Raw genomic sequence first — 19,211 nt, forward strand, 5'->3', positions numbered from 1 at the left:
AACCGATCAGTAGAACCCAAAACATGTGCTGTAACATAGAGACCCTTCTGATCTACTGAAACTTTAACTGATTCCTTACCCCATCCTAGGCAATCCTATGCATAAACTGAATCCTTGAAATCGGACGGCATATAATCGGACATTTGATATTGATTTCATCTGTCAAAAGTGTTAAACCCATCCTGTCCACGCATATTAGAATCAAACCTAGCACGATCATCCATGCTCCCTCTAGGCCCTGGATATCCTGAACGATTTCTCGTTTGTCCCCATCCACGTGGATACTGCTGAGCACATAGTGCCGGACAATCGGAAGCCCAATATCCAAATTTCTTGCAGTACGCACACTGGTCGACAGACAAATTCGAACAAGTACAAGAAAAGAAAGATGAACCATAAGATTCTCGTCCACCTCTATCATTGCCTCTAGAAGAAGCCTGAGCCAACATAACCTTGTTTTTAACTCTTTAGTCTTTTTATCCTCACAGCCCTTCGCTTCTAACTCCTGTAATTCATAATACTGAGCCATAGTTAAAAGGTAAACCGGAGAAGAGGTAGTCCATGAACTCTCACTGGCCTTTAGGCGACTAGCTATTCCTGGCAACAGGTTGGCAATATATTTATCGACAAGCAGATGCCTGCCCGTGTCATCTGTCAATGACTGGCCACTAAAATCGTGGAATGCCTCCTCGAAGCGTGTAGAAAAGTCAGAAACCGATTCATCTACTTTCTGCTTACAAGATGCTAATACTGTCCAGTCTATCTTTTTAGGAGGAATAATCATCTTTAACTTTACTATAATAGCTGTGGGGAGATCTAAAATTAACGGACATGGTTTCTGTGCTGGTTCCCTTTCTTCATCCATTTGTTCTAAATCTTTCCATTCCGCACCAAAAGCTGTACGATCATTAACTTTACGAACAGTTCTCCACATATCAGGTGGTAATATCAATCTGAAAAACAGGTCAATATCAGGCAGAGTCATAGTACAAGAGCTAATAGCACCCTCAACTTCCTCATAAAAAGCTGCTGGATTCTTCTGTGGATCAGTTAATGCAGTTTTAAGAGCCATGACACCCGCTCTATTCCAAGGAGTGTAAACCCAATTAAAAACAAAATAACCCTTTGCATTAGTAGAATCCTTATCATCACTAGTTCCTGTGCCTCTAGGAGGAATATACAAAGGTGCGGCTTCCCGCACAGATTTCGCATGAACTATCATAGTCTTATCTGTTCCAAAGATAGAAGATTGCGCCACGCCGATCTGAGATGTTGGTGCAGCTGCTTCTGCCTTTTTCTCCTCTCGCAAATGGACTGCTTCAGCACACAGTTTAACCAAACGTCTGATTGTGTCAGCCACCTGGGAGAAGACAAAAAGACCTTCACCCATTTGCTTACAGTTATTTGCTATATCATTGGGCTATAATTCCCCAGAATGTCTCCTAAACCACTCAATGACCGCTGCAGCAAATACCTCTGTAAAATGTATTTGCTCCTTTTCCTGCCAATCTTTCATGTCATCTAAAAGTTCAGAAGCAGGGGCAACACTACGAATGGCTTTACGTGCAGCAGATCTAATTTCAGATGCATGCTCAGCGGACAACATAGAACAAGTTACCCGTGCTTTCTCCTGCTCTGTAGAAGAGTCTTCATCTGACTCATGAGGAGCAGAAGGAAGAGTATACCGAGGCAGAGAACGGTCTAACAAAAGAGAATCATCTTGGGGTTTATTAAGGATAGGATAGAGAGGTCTTCGATCAGCATATTGGCCATTTACCTGTAAATGACGCTCCCTATCTTCTCTCTCTTTAATTTCTTTATTTTTCATTTCTAATGCTTTCACATGAATGCTCTTACGTTGTTACTTTTCAATCAAGGCTTGCTCACGTGTCATTCATTCACGTTCTTCTTTTTCCCACATTTGTACACAGTCAAACATGTCTTGCCTCGCCTTTCGTTTAAACATTCATTGTTCCATATACTGAATATTTCGCAAATCAAATGATCCATGCATAGGCCAACACAACTCTGGATCCTTACGAGTATATTTATTCCATAACGTGCTGTACATTATAGAAGAAATACCACATTAAATATACATATCTCTATTAGGCGTTCCTTCCGGGGGAGCCGGTTGTGCTTCATCAATTCTAAAACTGGTACAAAGGCAACACATTCTACGAAGTGTGCTAGAACCAGGCATACCACAAATAGTGCAGAATATGCAGTATTATATCCTAAGTAGCACTTAAAGTACTCTTGTACATTGCGCCGTTCAAATCAATTAAAAAAAGAGAAAATTCTCCTCATTACCTGCCTATATAAATTGCAATTTATATATATCAACTACTCACATATCCCTAATTGGCCAATACAAATTCCAAAAGCCACAGCAAGCGTCTCAAAACGACCTTACCAATCCCAGAGGTCCAGATTCGAACTGCCAAGTTCTTGAATCAACCAAATGGTCATTGCACAGCGAATCAACATAAGAGATCTCAGTCGAGGACTGGCACCCCCTGGATGGTCAGATCAGAAAGAGAGGAAAAACGCCGTTGTTTGCAAAGATGCGGGTCTCCTAGAGCAATGATCGTCCATAGCGAGATTCCAATCCTTCGTTTTGACCACTCCTTCAGGCATCTGAGTCGCCGATGAGCCCCACAGGTTGGGCGCCAATTTGTCGTGGTGAGCCTCAGCTAGGCCTACCAGTGCTAGGGGTTCTCTCTTCTCTGCACAAAGTCCTTAGACCAATAGGAAGAAGTTGGCACGGAAACTGCAATACAAAACAATGCGCTTTATTAACCTCAAGAGGTGGAACTACATTCACACAACACGGATGTATGATGGTACGACGCGTACCGTCACGATGTATGACGGTACGACGCGTACCGTCACAACATGTGCTTTTACAACGCATCCCTTACAACGCAAGTCGTTACCACGACTTGCGTTGGGGGCGCGGATTGTGAATAGTATAATTTACTATTCTCACACCAGTCCCCGTTGACACTAGGGAAGGTGTTGGAATCGTAAATATACTATTCTTAATCCTCTAGCGCCCTCCAGCGCAAGTCGTGGTTACGACTTGCGTTGTAAGGGACGCGTTGTAAAAGCCATGCGGAGTAAAATCCGCGTGGTATAGGATGTTTCCCACACAACACCCTTCGGTAGTGTATGAAGTAGCACACTGAACAGTAGGAACATGGACCTATTATACCCACACAGGGGGTCAAAAGAAGGCGGTATAAGAACAGAAAGAAGGTTTTAGGTACATATAAGGTCATACAGAAAATGCACAATCAACAAGTGAGAGGAGCTAGCAGTTGCTACTTCTAGTAAACACATCCTGACAGTTACAGACTAATGACAGCTGCATAGAAAGCTGCAAGCTCGAACTGAGCATGTGAAAAGCAGAAGAGGCTAAATATAACTTGTCACTAGGCAAAATACAAGAGCAGACGACAGAAAGGTAGGACAGCGCACATGGTGAGCACCTGGTAGCACATGGCAAACAAAATGGCTGCCAAATCCAAGATGGCTTCAGCTAGATGCTAACCCCGATCGCTGCCAAATTACAACTGGAACACCCACTCTTTGTGCTGCATGGCTACCAATAGAAATATACAATTCTGAGTTTGAGGAAGGCCACAACTAGAGTGTATTTATGCCAATATCATTTAGGAGAGGCAGTGCTAGATGTCAGAGGTTGGGGACCCACCTCAGCTGCTGGAATGTCAGCCACCCGCCTGGAGTTCCTTCAGGATGAACAGGACCGGTGGCTGCAATTAACTTTGCAGTGATGTTCTGTTTGTTGCCCTAAGAGGAATGTGAGTCCATGCGTGGAGGAGTGTGAATCTTAAGATGGATCCTGTTGTCTGTCTACTGGAATACCTGTTCAGGGCATCTGCGATTTATAGATTACTTTGAGTTTCGTGGGGATCTGAAGCATATATTGGATGTTTCACTTGCAGAGGCACTGCTTTGTGGCTTGGAAAGACTGATGCTGTTGCTACACCAGCCTGGTGTAGTTCGGAAAGATCATAAAAGAATGTGATTCGTACAAACTGTTCTCCTGGAGCCGGGTATGTTTAAGGATGATAGCGCAATCCATATAGTTCATAAGTTTACCAATAACTTGTCTAGACCTGGCATACAGGGGAAGGCGGCAAACCAGAGTCCAATGAGCCAGCCCGACCAGAAAACAGCAGAACAGGGCTCTAGATGGGGCAAACTTTCTGAACCAGTGATCTAGGAACAACTCCATCAAAGCACCCTTGTTCCCCGGGTGAATCCAACGAAGTGTAGGTTGTTACAGCGTGCCCTTCCCTCTGCGTCTTCCACTTGTGCCACCGGTTCCCTGGTCACGGAAGTGAGCTTGGACATTGTTTGCTCCAGGGATGTGACGGAATCCTTTGTCCTCGAGACCCAGGCTCCGCGATCTGCTCCTTTGCATTGCGTAGATCCTGACAAAGCAATGTGACTTCTGAGCCCACTGCACCTATTTGACCTCAAGGATGTCTCAAGACTGTGTGATGAGAGCCAACAAGGCAGCATTGTCTGATATCGAACACTCATGGTTACCTGCTCCTGCCTGCACCGAGAACCCACCTGGTTGAATATATTTTTCAAGGATGCTTTGTTTGGTATTGGGCAGCACTTTGTCTTTAGTCATATTGCACAGTTGGCCCTGGATGCGGTCTTCAGCTCCCAGAAAGTCTGGCTCTACTACTGACACACCCGAACCCCACTGCATCCCCGTGGGGTGGCACGTGCAGTCAGATTCTTAGGTCGCCAGATCTTCAATACTGCATGGCTTCCAACTCAGGAGGCGAACACAGGGTAAAAGGTGGGTATATCAGGATGAACGGAGCCCCACACTGCTGCAAACCGCAATGAAACTTAGTTCAGCCACCTAATGGGGTCTAATGGGGTCTGATTTGCTGTGCCCCTTCTCCGAGAGGGAGGTAGCAGCTTTCCCTTACGTCTTGAAACAATGGCTCCCAGACCTATTTTCTGCGCTACAATCATGGTTGGTGTGCTCCCTGGGAAACAGGCCCACTCGTGAGCCCCTCCACTCCTGTTGCTGTGCGAGATGGGGGTCATGGGCCATCCACCTTGGCCACCAAGGGCAAAGTCAGCAACACAGGGGCAGATATGTGCATGCAGTACACAGAAAGTGCTATCTCAGATACTACCCATCTGTATCTGGCCTTACCAGGCAATCTTGCCACCATTTAATGTGGCTAGTGCATCTAGAGGGACTCCCAGGACTCATCCTGGTCTTGGCTTGGGTGCTTCCCATTGAAGTGGATAGCAACACAACTAATGTGCCCCCCAGTAAGCCGGCACGATTGTCACCGTCGTCAGACTCTTCACTGATCTGCTGTTCACCCACCTCGCCTCCGGGCCAGTCACCTCCAGACAATGGTGCACCTTACCTCATGATTTGTGGGCTCTGATCACCATGCTGTTTGTATGCACACTTGTGGAGCCGCCCAATGCAGCGCTATCTCCACCACCAGTTCCCGTCTGTCCCCACATCTCAGACGCGATGCAGTCCTCACTCCTGTCCCACAGCCAGAGCTACCACAGCCCCAGCGTGCTCTGTTGCGAAACTGATTTATAGTTTAAAGCGTTTTGGGATAGAGACAAGGGGGCATATTAGCAAGGACTTATCACCACTTTAGCAGCACTTTTTTGCAGCTAAAGTGGCGATAGATTTATCTCCCAAATAGCAAGCTGTCGCTAAGAGGCGTTAGGGACAGCTTTCCGGCAATAGCAGCAGGTTTGTCTATTGCCTTGCATGCCCGCTATAATTTTCGCTAATGACATGCAAGGTAGGCATTCCATCTCTAAATATCTCAAAAACTCCAGCTAACCGCACTTCGCCCTATTAGCAAGGATGGCCCGGACCCGTGAAGCAACAAAAAAAGGCATGCTAAGGCCCGTTAGCTGCAGGAACTTAAGACCAGAAAATAGCTGGTCTTAAAAAGGGCGATAAGCCTTGGGCCCACATCTGTGCATGTTTTTGGTGCTGGACAACGCTGCAAGCAATGTTGCAGCACTGCCATGTGACAAAAATGCGGTGTCATCGTTTGGAAGCATTGATGGAGTGTTGGTGCGGAGGGAGTTAACAAGATGTTCTGCGGTGGCCTTGATCCAGCTGCGAGTGGGTGCGATGATGGGGCTGGGCAAGGTGAAGACATGATTCATCTGATGATGGTAGTGCCAGGAGAGTCTGGCGTTGTGGCTGTTGTGGAAGTACCCGCTGGCATAGGTGACATGCTCGACTGTGTGTCTTGTTATGTGGCCTGTTGAGGTGCCTTGCTGCTTGAGTCTGACGTCGGTGACCTTACCCAGGAGGGGTTGATGGTCATGTCACTTGGGTTGCCCAAGTGGAAATTTATGTCACTGAGTTGGATGTCTGCTGTGGATGGGAGACCCTGGGGTGCAATGAGGTCTACAATGGAATTGGAGAATGGGGGCCATGGCCCGGGGGCCTGCACATGAGGGTGCTGCAGAGGATGTTCATGGGCCTTGTTCGGATCTTGGAGTTGCCGTAGTCCATGGGCACCCTTGGGTCATAGAGTGCCTGGTCAGTCAGAGTGTGCTTCTGTAGGTGATGGCAAGGCCTCCTGTCTGGCGATCAGGGTGCTCCTTGCGGGTGACACTGCAGCCATCAGTGATGGCGATAGCGATGTCCAGAGATGAGGTTGTTCCTGGCAGGCGAGGTGGCGTCCAGGGTTGATGCCGAGGAGGTTGTTGGCATCATATCGGTGGAGTATCCAAGAGGAATGATCCTTGATGCTGAGCGCTGTTCATGGACAGTCGGACGCAAACAGCATAGCTATGGTTGCCTTTGGCTTGGGAGTCGACAAATACAATGCAAGCAGTACATCGGTAACCACGCAACTCTGACAACGCAGGTGCCGTCACATCGCATTTGAATGCAACACATTGTGAGGTCAGTAATGGTGTAATTTAAGTATTTTGGGTCAGTATGGGTTTCGGATGGAAATTTTTTAATTTCTGGTGTTTTTGGGGTAGATATGAAAAATGAGATGTATTATGGTGTAGAATATGAAAAATGGGGTGTATTTTGGGGTAAAATAGGAAAAATGGGGTGCATTTTAGGGTACAATTTGAACAATGGGGAGATTTGGGGGTAAAATGTGAAAAATGGGGTGTATTTTGTGGTAAAATATGAAAACATTGGTGCATTTTGTGGTAAAATATGAAAAATGGGGTGTATTATGGGCTAAAATATGAAAAATGGGGTGTGCATCCGTCTCAAATATGATTTTGTGTGTGCTTTGGGGGCTCAAAACAGGAATTCCAGGGTTCACGGTTGAGTTTGTGGTGCAACGATTAGTTTTGGGTTACACTCACTGAATTGGGGACAGTGATCTTTATGTCTGTGCTATGCAACTCCCACTCTACTGTTGCAATGTGCCTAGTATTAGTATGCATTGGAATGGAATGCGAGGTGATGGCATGCTTTGCAACTACGTATGTGCCTTAGGCACACAAGTGGTACGCCCACAGTGCTTGGGCGCACAGCGGCCACTATTGAGAAGTGCAGGGGCTGGACAGCTGTGAGGTGGTAAATGCGGGGAAAAAAGACTGGATGATACGTGGACCCGGGGATGTGTGTGTGAGCATGTGTTGTTAAGAATTTGTTGAGGGAAGTCTTACCTTGAAGCTGTGTTCTGTGTCTTTGTAGCTCCTGCTCTCCTGCGTCAGCTTCCAGGAAAAGGAAGTAGGCAGCCAGGCTCCCTCCCCTGAGTCAATCACAATGCTGCTATGCAGCGGTGGGATTGGTAATCGGCAATGGGACAAGTCATGCTGCCAGGGGCTGGAAGGGTGGCCATGTCCTCCATGCAGGCTCTAAGCATGGGCGTAAAATCCGTTCCGTTCGCGGAATTTGCGTATTTTCTGCAATTTCGTGGTCCGCGAATCTCGCGAAATTGCAGAAAAACTCTGCGAAATCACGTGCGGGACGGATTTTCAAAAACTGAAGTACATGAAGCACTTACAGGGTTACAGCAGGTGCCCAAGTTGAAGCTAATTTCTTTGTGACCATTTACAAAATGGTTACAAAGAAATTAACTTCAACTTTGGCACCTGCTGTAAGTGCCAGAGGGTGCTGTGATGAGCCAGAGGGTGGCAGTGGTGAGCCAGAGGGTGGCAGTGGTGAATCAGAGGGTGGCAGTGATGAACCAGAGGGTGGCAGTGATGAACCACTTCCTGAGCGGCGCCTCCAGAGTTGTTGCGTACTTGCAACTATTCTCTGACCCTGCTCTGACCCTCGAAGTAGGGTCAGAGAATAGTTACAAGTATGGCACAATGCTCCAGGCTGTCACAAAAATTAAACCACAACAGGAAGCACTTACAGATAAGGAAGCAGGTGCCGGACTTGAAGCTCAAATTCAGTAACACATTAACCAGCCCCCGGTTGAGGCTGGGCTAGTGTGCTTTCTCCCCGTTAATCTACAGTGGTGAACCAGAGGGTGCTGTGATGAACCAGAGGGTGGCAGTGGTGAACCAGAGGGTGGCAGTGGTGAACCAGAGGGTGGCAGTGGTGAACCAGAGGGTGGCAGTGGTGAACCAGAGGGTGACAGTGATGAACCAGAGGGTGGCAGTGGTGAACCGGAGGGTGGCAGTGATGAACCAGAGGGTAGCAGTGGTGAACCAGAGGGTGACAGTGATGAACCAGAGAGTGGCAGTGATGAAGCAGATGGTGGCAGGGGTGAACCAGAGGGTGGCATTGGTGAACCAGAGGGTGCTGTGATGAACCAGAGGGTGGCAGTGGTGAACCAGAGGGTGGTAGTGGTGAAGTGGAGGGTGGCAGTGATGAACCAGAGGGTGGCAGAGATGAACCAGAGGGTGGCAGGGGTGAACCAGAGGGTGGCAGTGGTGAACCAGAGGGTGGCAGTGATGAACCAGAGGGAGGCAGTGATGAACCAGAGGGTGACAGTGGTAAACCAGAGGGTGACAGTGGTGAACCAGAGGGTGCTGTGATGAACCAGATGGTGGCAAGGGTAAACCAGAGGGTGGCAGTGGTGAACCAGAGGGTGGCAGTGGTGAACCAGAGGGTGCTGTGATGAGCCAGAGGGTGGCAGTGGTGAGCCAGAGGGTGGCAGTGGTGAACCAGAGGGTGGCAGTGATGAACCAGAGGGTGGCAGTGATGAACCGGAGGGTGGCAGTGATGAACCAGAGGGTGGCAGTGGTGAACCAGAGGGTGGCAGGGGTGAACCAGAGGGTGCTGTGATGAACCAGATGGTGGCAGTGATGAACCGGAGGGTGGCAGTGATGAACCAGAGGGTGGCAGTGGTGAACCAGAGGGTGGCAGTGATGAACCAGAGGGTGACAGTGACAGTGACGATCCAGAGGGTGGAAGTGGTGAACCAGAGGGTGGCAGTGATGAACTAGTTGGTGGCAGTGATGAACCAGAGGGTGGCAGTGGATAACCAGAGGGTGCTGTGATGAACCAGATGGTGGCAGTGATGAACCAGAGGGTGACAGTGGTGAAGCAGAGGGAGCTGTGATGAACTAGAGGGTGGCAGTGATGAACCAGAGGGTGGCAGTGGTGAACCAGAGGGTGCTGTGATGAACCAGAGGATGGCAGTGTTCAACCAGAGGGTGGCAGTGGTGAACCAGAGGGTGGCAGTGATGAACCAGTGGGTGGCAGTGATGAACCAGAGGGTGGCACTGGTGAACCAGAGGGTGCTGTGATGAACCAGAGGGTGGCAGTGATGAACCAGAGGGAGGCAGTGATGAACCAGAGGGTGACAGTGGTAAACCAGAGGGTGACAGTGGTGAACCAGAGGGTGCTGTGATGAACCAGATGGTGGCAAGGGTAAACCAGAGGGTGGCAGTGGTGAACCAGAGGGTGGCAGTGGTGAACCAGAGGGTGCTGTGATGAGCCAGAGGGTGGCAGTGGTGAGTCAGAGGGTGGCAGTGGTGAACCAGAGGGTGGCAGTGATGAACCAGAGGGTGGCAGTGATGAATCAGAGGGTGGCAGGGGTGAACCAGAGGGTGCTGTGATGAACCAGATGGTGGCAGTGATGAACCGGAGGGTGGCATTGATGAACCAGAGGGTGGCAGTGGTGAACCAGAGGGTGGCAGTGATGAACCAGAGGGTGACAGTGACAGTGACGATCCAGAGGGTGGCAGTGGTGAACCAGAGGGTGGCAGTGATGAACTAGTGGGTGGCAGTGATGAACCAGAGGGTGGCAGTGGATAACCAGAGGGTGCTGTGATGAACCAGATGGTGGCAGTGATGAACCAGAGGGTGACAGTGGTGAAGCAGAGGGAGCTGTGATGAACTAGAGGGTGGCAGTGATGAACCAGAGGGTGGCAGTGGTGAACCAGAGGGTGCTGTGATGAACCAGAGGATGGCAGTGTTCAACCAGAGGGTGGCAGTGGTGAACCAGAGGGTGGCAGTGATGAACCAGTGGGTGGCAGTGATGAACCAGAGGGTGGCACTGGTGAACCAGAGGGTGCTGTGATGAACCAGAGGGTGGCAGTGATGAACCAGAGGGTGACAGTGATGATCCAGAGGGTGGCAGTGGCGAACAAGAGGGTGGCAGTGATAAACCAGAGGGTGGCAGTGGTGAACCAGAGGGTGACAGCGATGAACCAGAGAGTGGCAGTGATGAACCAGATGGTGGCAGGGGTGAACCAGAGGGTGGCATTGGTGAACCAGAGGGTGCTGTGATGAACCAGAGGGTGGCAGTGGTAAACCAAAGGGTGGCAGTGGTGAACTGGAGGGTGGCAGTGATGAACCAGAGGGTGGCAGTGATGAACCAGAGGGTGGCAGTAGTGAACCAGAGGGTGGCAGTGGTGAACCAGAGGGTGGCAGTGATGAACCAGAGGGTGGCAATGATGAACCAGAGGGTGGCAGTGGTAAACCAGAGGGTGGCAGTGGTGAACCAGAGGGTGCTGTGATGAGCCAGACGGTGGCAGTGGTGACCCAGAGGGTGGCAGTGGTGAACCAGAGGGTGGCAGTGATGAACCAGAGGGTGGCAGTGATGAACCAGAGGGTGGCAGGGGTGAACCAGATGGTGCTGTGTTGAACCAGATGGTGGCAGTGATGAACCAGAGGGTGGCAGTGATGAACCAGAGGGTGGCAGTGGTGACCCGGAGGGTGGCAGTGATGAACCAGAGGGAGACAGTGACAGTGACGATCAAGAGGGTGGCAGTGGTGAACCAGAGGGTGGCAGTGATGAACTAGTGGGTGGCAGAGATGAACCAGAGGGTGGCAGTGGATAACCAGAGGGTGCTGTGATGAACCAGATGGTGGCAGTAATGAACCAGAGGGTGGCAGTGGTGAACCAGAGGGAGCTGTGATGAACTAGAGGGTGGCAGTGATGAACCAGAGGGTGGCAGTGGTGAACCAGAGGGTGCTGTGATGAATCCGAGGATGGCAGTGATCAACCAGAGGGTGGCAGTGGTGAACCAGAGGGTGGCAGTGATGAACCAGAGGGTGGCAGTGATGAACCAGAGGGTGGCACTGGTGAACCAGAGGGTGCTGTGATGAACCAGAGGGTGGCAGTGATGAACCAGAGGGTGACAGTGATGATCCAGAGGGTGGCAGTGGCGAACCAGAGGGTGGCAGTGATGAACCAGAGGGTGGCAGTGATGATCCAGAGGGTGGCAGTGGCGAACCAGAGGGTGGCAGTGATGAACCAGAGGGTGGCAGTGATGAACCAGAGGGTGGCAGTGGTGAACCAGAGGGTGCTGTGATGAACCAGAGGGTGGCAGTGATGAACCAGAGGGTGACAGTGATGAACCAGAGGGTGGCAGTGATGAACCAGAGGGTGGCAGGGGTGAACCAGAGGGTGCTGTGATGAACCAGATGGTGGCAGTAATGAACCAGAGGGTGGCAGTGATGAACCAGAGGGTGACAGTGACAGTGACGATCCAGAGGGTGGCAGTGGTGAACCAGAGGGTGGCAGTGATGAACTAGTGGGTGGCAGTGATGAACCAGAGGGTGGCAGTGGATAACCAGAGGGTGCTGTGATGAACCAGATGGTGGCAGTGATGAACCAGAGGGTGGCAGTGGTGAACCAGAGGGAGCTGTGATGAACTAGAGGGTGGCAGTGGTGAACCAGAGGGTGCTGTGATGAACCCGAGGATGGCAGTGATCAACCAGAGGGTGGCAGTGGTGAACCAGAGGGTGGCAGTGATGAACCAGAGGATGGCAGTGATGAACCAGAGGGTGGCACTGGTGAACCAGAGGGTGCTGTAATGAAACAGAGGGTGGCAGTGATGAACCAGAGGGTGACAGTGATGATCCAGAGGGTGGCAGTGGCGAACCAGAGGGTGGCAGTGATGAACCAGAGGGTGGCAGTGATGATCCAGAGGGTGGCAGTGATGAACCAGAGGGTGGCAGTGATGAACCAGAGGGTGGCAGTGGTGAACCAATGGGTGCTGTGATGAACCAGAGGGTGGCAGTGATGAACCAGAGGGTGGCAGTGGTGAACCAGAGGGTGGCAGTGATGAACCAGAGGGTGACAGTGATGAACCAGAGGGTGACAGTGCTGAACCAGAGGGTGGCAGCGGTGAACCAGAGGGTGCTGTGATGAACCAGAGGGTGGCAGTGATGAACCAGAGGGTGACCGTGATGAACCAGAGGGTGACAGTGGTGAACCAGAGGGTGGCAGTGGTGAACCAGAGGGTGGCAGTGATGAACCAGAGGGTGGCAGTGATGAACCAGAGGGTGCTGTGATGAACCAGAGGGTGGCAGTGATGAACCAGAGGGTGACAGTGATGAACCAGAGGGTGGCAGTGGTGAACCAGAGAGTGCTGTGATGAACCAGAGGGTGGTAGTGATGAACCAGAGGGTGACAGTGATGAACCAGAGGGTGACAGTGGTGAACCAGAGGGTGGCAGTGGTGAACCAGAGGGTGGCAGTGATTAACCAGAGGGTGGCAGTGGTGAACCAGAGGGTGCTGTGATGAATCAGAGGGTGGCAGTGATGAACCAGAGGGTGGCGCTGCTAAACTGCCCGGGAGCCCTGTGGGTGTGAGCCCCCACGATGCTGAGCTGCCCAGGAGTTGTGAGCCCACGCGCTACTGAACTGCCCTGGGGCCCAGTGGGTGTGAGCCCCCATGCTGCTGAACTGCCCAGGAGCCCTCTCAGTGTGAAAGTCATTTGTGCTCAATTGCCTCGGAGTCCTCTGGGTGTGAGCACACATTGTGCTAAGTGGCCCCCTGCCCCCAGTGCATATATACCCGTACCGCACAGCACCATTATGCTCTTGCACCATGAAGTCTGGTGCCTGGATGCTCCTGATCCGTGTAGGTGGTACCACCGTCTGGTGCAGTCAAAATGTAAAGTCATAACTTAATACACAGCACCAATAAACACGTGTCCCCCCTGGCACCGGTATGCGCATGTACCAGGCGTGGAGCACCCACATGCCACTGCACCCTACTGCCCAGCGCCAGCATCTGCCTGTACGGGGCAGTTTACCATGAGATGGGACATTGTCCAGCAGCAGCAGCTGCATGCGCCTGAACCCACTGAGCAGGATCAGAATGGCTTTGTACCAACACGCACAGCAGAGCTATCTTGGACATCTAAAGGATTCTGGGGTCCTGTGCCAAATGTATTTTTGCATCCATGAGTTTCCAGAGCACCATCCCCGTGTAGCTCCTGTGACCAGGAGGCTGTTTTCTCCTCATCTGCTGCTCTCTGACCCTTTATAAACAAGATGCATGTGAACTTGCATAGAAGCCCCGTCCGTTTGGCCCCGTCCACCACACACTAGCGGTATGAAACGTCTTCCCGCCCGTCCCCACTATAATGGCCAGCTCACTCAAGGGACCTCGGCACCTTTTGGCACGCTGGCAAAGTTACAGGCACACCTGGTCACATATTTGTGCAAATGGCACAAAAATCCGCGAGTTCGCAGGAAAATTCGCGAACTGGCGGAATTTTTTCGCAATTTCGCACGAATTTGCGGATCGCGAATTCGCAAATTTCGCCCATCCTTAGCAGGCTGTAATGCTGCCTGAATTGTGAACATTGAAGTGCGTATGACTGCTTTGGGTGGCTTGAGTTGGCCGACCAAACAGTCATTGCGCACTTGAGTGGGCATGCCAATCCGCCCATGCACTGCTCTGTGTTTGGAGCAGTCCTACCCACCCCCTGAGGATACTTCGCATGATTACATAAGTTAGTCATCCCTTGTTATTAACTTTTGATCTTTTTTTTGGCTTCTCGGAGCCCGAAATTCCAGCTTCCCATCGCTGCAGCCCCTGTGGCACCGCACCCCTGTCCTCGCCCATTGCCGCCTCACAGCTGATCATTCCTCCCCCTCCACTACTAAATGGCGGGCACTGTGCAGAAGGCACGCCTAAGCCAAGCCCGCCTGGGTCCGTCTGTGACCCAACCTCGACCACGCCATGAATCCTGGATCTCGAGCCAGTCACTGCTACAGCTCAGCCACCCTCCATGCACTCTACCACTGATAACTCAGAGACTGACAAAGGCCTTGCCAAACATGAGGGTGCTGTGATGAACCAGAGGGTGGCAGTGATGAACCAGAGGGTGACAGTGGTGAACCAGAGAGTGCTGTGATGAACCAGAGGGTGGTAGTGATGAACCAGAGGGTGACAGTGATGAACCAGAGGGTGACAGTGGTGAACCAGAGGGTGGCAGTGGTGAACCAGAGGGTGGCAGTGATTAACCAGAGGGTGGCAGTGGTGAACCAGAGGGTGCTGTGATGAATCAGAGGGTGGCAGTGATGAACCAGAGGGTGGCGCTGCTAAACTGCCCGGGAGCCCTGTGGGTGTGAGCCCCCACGATGCTGAGCTGCCCAGGAGTTGTGAGCCCACGCGCTACTGAACTGCCCTGGGGCCCAGTGGGTGTGAGCCCCCATGCTGCTGAACTGCCCAGGAGCCCTCTCAGTGTGAAAGTCATTTGTGCTCAATTGCCTCGGAGTCCTCTGGGTGTGAGCACACATTGTGCTAAGTGGCCCCCTGCCCCCAGTGCATATATACCCGTACCGCACAGCACCATTATGCTCTTGCACCATGAAGTCTGGTGCCTGGATGCTCCTGATCCGTGTAGGTGGTACCACCGTCTGGTGCAGTCAAAATGTAAAGTCATAACTTAATACACAGCACCAATAAACACGTGTCCCCCCTGGCACCGGTATGCGCATGTACCAGGCGTGGAGCACCCACATGCCACTGCACCCTACTGCCCAGCGCCAGCATCTGCCTGTACGGGGCAGTTTACCATGAGATGGGACATTGTCCAGCAGCAGCAGCTGCATGCGCCTGAACCCACTGAGCAGGATCAGAATGGCTTTGTACCAACACGCACAGCAGAGCTATCTTGGACATCTAAAGGATTCTGGGGTCCTGTGCCAAATGTATTTTTGCATCCATGAGTTTCCAGAGCACCATCCCCGTGTAGCTCCTGTGACCAGGAGGCTGTTTTCTCCTCATCTGCTGCTCTCTGACCCTTTATAAACAAGATGCATGTGAACTTGCATAGAAGCCCCGTCCGTTTGGCCCCGTCCACCACACACTAGCGGTATGAAACGTCTTCCCGCCCGTCCCCACTATAATGGCCAGCTCACTCAAGGGACCTCGGCACCTTTTGGCATGCTGGCAAAGTTACAGGCACACCTGGTCACATATTTGTGCAAATGGCACAAAAATCCGCGAGTTCGCAGGAAAATTCGCGAACTGGCGGAATTTTTTCGCAATTTCGCACGAATTTGCGGATCGCGAATTCGCAAATTTCGCCCATCCTTAGCAGGCTGTAATGCTGCCTGAATTGTGAACATTGAAGTGCGTATGACTGCTTTGGGTGGCTTGAGTTGGCCGACCAAACAGTCATTGCGCACTTGAGTGGGCATGCCAATCCGCCCATGCACTGCTCTGTGTTTGGAGCAGTCCTACCCACCCCCTGAGGATACTTCGCATGATTACATAAGTTAGTCATCCCTTGTTATTAACTTTTGATCTTTTTTTTGGCTTCTCGGAGCCCGAAATTCCAGCTTCCCATCGCTGCAGCCCCTGTGGCACCGCACCCCTGTCCTCGCCCATTGCCGCCTCACAGCTGATCATTCCTCCCCCTCCACTACTAAATGGCGGGCACTGTGCAGAAGGCACGCCTAAGCCAAGCCCGCCTGGGTCCGTCTGTGACCCAACCTCGACCACGCCATGAATCCTGGATCTCGAGCCAGTCACTGCTACAGCTCAGCCACCCTCCATGCACTCTACCACTGATAACTCAGAGACTGACAAAGGCCTTGCCAAACATGAGGGTGCTGTGATGAACCAGAGGGTGGCAGTGATGAACCAGAGGGTGACAGTGATGAACCAGAGGGTGGCAGTGGTGAACCAGAGGGTGGCAGTGGTGAACCAGAGGGTGGCAGTGATGAACCAGAGGGTGGCAGTGATGAACCAGAGGGTGCTGTGAGGAACCAGAGGGTGGCAGTGATGAACCAGAGGGTGACAGTGATGAACCAGAGGGTGGCAGTGGTGAACCAGAGGGTGCTGTGATGAACCAGAGGGTGGTAGTGATGAACCAGAGGGTGACAGTGATGAACCAGAGGGTGACAGTGGTGAACCAGAGGGTGGCAGTGGTGAACCAGAGGGTGGCAGTGATTAACCAGAGGGTGGCAGTGGTGAACCAGAGGGTGCTGTGATGAATCAGAGGGTGGCAGTGATGAACCAGAGGGTGGCGCTGCTAAACTGCCCGGGAGCCCTGTGGGTGTGAGCCCCCACGCTGCTGAGCTGCCCAGGAGTTGTGAGCCCACGCGCTACTGAACTGCCCTGGGGCCCAGTGGGTGTGAGCCCCCATGCTGCTGAACTGCCCAGGAGCCCTCTCAGTGTGAAAGTCATTTGTGCTCAATTGCCTCGGAGTCCCCTGGGTGTGAGCACACATTGTGCTAAGTGGCCCCCTGCCCCCAGTGCATATATACCCGTACCGCACAGCACCATTATGCTCTTGCACCATGAAGTCTGGTGCCTGGATGCTCCTGATCCGTGTAGGTGGTACCACCGTCTGGTGCAGTCAAAATGTAAAGTCATAACTTAATACACAGCACCAATAAACACGTGTCCCCCCTGGCACCGGTATGCGCATGTACCAGGCGTGGAGCACCCACATGCCACTGCACCCTACTGCCCAGCGCCAGCATCTGCCTGTACGGGGCAGTTTACCATGAGATGGGACATTGTCCAGCAGCAGCAGCTGCATGCGCCTGAACCCACTGAGCAGGATCAGAATGGCTTTGTACCAACACGCACAGCAGAGCTATCTTGGACATCTAAAGGATTCTGGGGTCCTGTGCCAAATGTATTTTTGCATCCATGAGTTTCCAGAGCACCATCCCCGTGTAGCTCCTGTGACCAGGAGGCTGCTTTCTCCTCATCTGCTGCTCTCTGACCCTTTATAAACAAGATGCATGTGAACTTGCATAGAAGCCCCGTCCGTTTGGCCCCGTCCACCACACACTAGCGGTATGAAACGTCTTCCCGCCCGTCCCCACTATAATGGCCAGCTCACTCAAGGGACCTCAGCACCTTTTGGCACGCTGGCAAAGTTACAGGCACACCTGGTCACATATTTGTGCAAATGGCACAAAAATCCGCGAGTTCGCAGGAAAATTCGCGAACTGGCGGAATTTTTTCGCAATTTCGCACGAATTCGCGGATCGCGAATTCGCAAATTTCGCCCATCCTTAGCAGGCTGTAATGCTGCCTGAATTGTGAACATTGAAGTGCGTATGACTGCTTTGGGTGGCTTGAGATGGCCGACCAAACAGTCATTGCACACTTGAGTGGGCATGCCAATCCGCCCATGCACTGCTCTGTGTTTGGAGCAGTCCTACCCACCCCCTGAGGATACTTCGCATGATTACATAAGTTAGTCATCCCTTGTTATTAACTTTTGATCTTTTTTTTGGCTTCTCGGAGCCCGAAATTCCCGCTTCCCATCGCTGCATCCCCTGTGGCACCGCACCCCTGTCCTCGCCCATTGCCGCCTCACAGCTGATCATTCCTCCCCCTCCACTACTAAATGGCGGGCACTGTGCAGAAGGCACGCCTAAGCCAAGCCCGCCTGGGTCCGTCTGTGACCCAACCTCGACCACGCCATGAATCCTGGATCTCGAGCCAGTCACTGCTACAGCTCAGCCACCCTCCATGCACTCTACCACTGAAAACTCAGAGACTGACAAAGGCCTTGCCAAACATGACCCATGGCCCATTCTCCTGCCTCCACTGCTGCCAGACCTTAACCAACACCCCAGCCTCCAACACATCTGATGCCCGCGCCGCAGCCAGAGTACTCCACACTTGGGTCTCCAACTGCACATACAAGCGCACCCCGCTACACAAGTTCTACAAACAGCCCTAGGAAAGTCACCTGGTTCACCACCGATCCCCAATAAGCAAGGCGCACTTGCAGATGCCTGGAGAAGAACCATAGAAACACCAAGACACCCAAAATCTACACCACCTACAAGGACGCCATGACGGACTACCACAACCAAATCCTCAACAACTCCACCTACTACAAGCAACTATTCAAGGTCATTCATGAATTCACCAACCCACGCAGCAAAGCAACAGACATCACCCTGTCCCAAGACCTCTGCGATAAGCGTGGAACCTACTTCCACCTCAAGATCAAAAAACTCTCCAACAACTTTGCTCACCGTCCACCAGATGCCACAGACGGGCCCCCGCCCCCACGACACACCAGCCAGCCCACCATCTCCACCTGGACGCCGGTCACAGCTGAATACAACACCTCAACCATGAAAGTCACCCACTCGTGGGCCCCCACCGACCCCTCATCTTTCCTCACAACTACCACAGCACCGAGATCGCCCTACTGGCTGCCACAGGCGACATCCACACCCTCTTTAACAAGGCATCCCCTATCCTACTCAACCTTTCAGCGGCCTTCGAAACTGCCTCCCACTGCACACTAGTCGCCAGACTACACAACGCTGGCATACAAGGAACAGCTCTAGAGTATATCCGATCATTCCTCACTGGAAGAAGCCAAAGGATCAGACTGCTACCCTTCCTCTCCGATCCCATGTAAATTACCTGCGGAGTCCCACAGGGGTCATCTCTGAGCCCGACCCTCTTCAACATTTACATGGCCCCCCTCGCCACCATCGTCCGACATCATGGCCTCAACATCGTATCCCACGCTGATAACGCCCC

At 51.9% G+C, this 19,211-nt stretch overlaps 1 protein-coding gene across 1 annotated transcript in view; it reads right to left on the bottom strand.

Annotated features, from left to right (window-relative positions):
• Positions 1-1,420: 1,420 nt before the first annotated feature.
• The window catches only part of LOC144820245 (transmembrane protease serine 11C-like), a 405,011-nt gene continuing 387,220 nt past the window's right edge, over positions 1,421-19,211 (bottom strand). Inside the window, exon 10 of the mRNA XM_078677842.1 lies at positions 1,421-1,701. Within this exon, the coding sequence (XP_078533968.1) occupies positions 1,421-1,701 (281 nt within the window). The remainder of the gene's footprint in view (positions 1,702-19,211) is intronic.

Source organism: Lissotriton helveticus, chromosome 2_1 (assembly GCF_964261635.1).
Source record: "Lissotriton helveticus chromosome 2_1, aLisHel1.1, whole genome shotgun sequence".
Taxonomy (NCBI): Eukaryota; Metazoa; Chordata; class Amphibia; order Caudata; family Salamandridae; genus Lissotriton; species Lissotriton helveticus.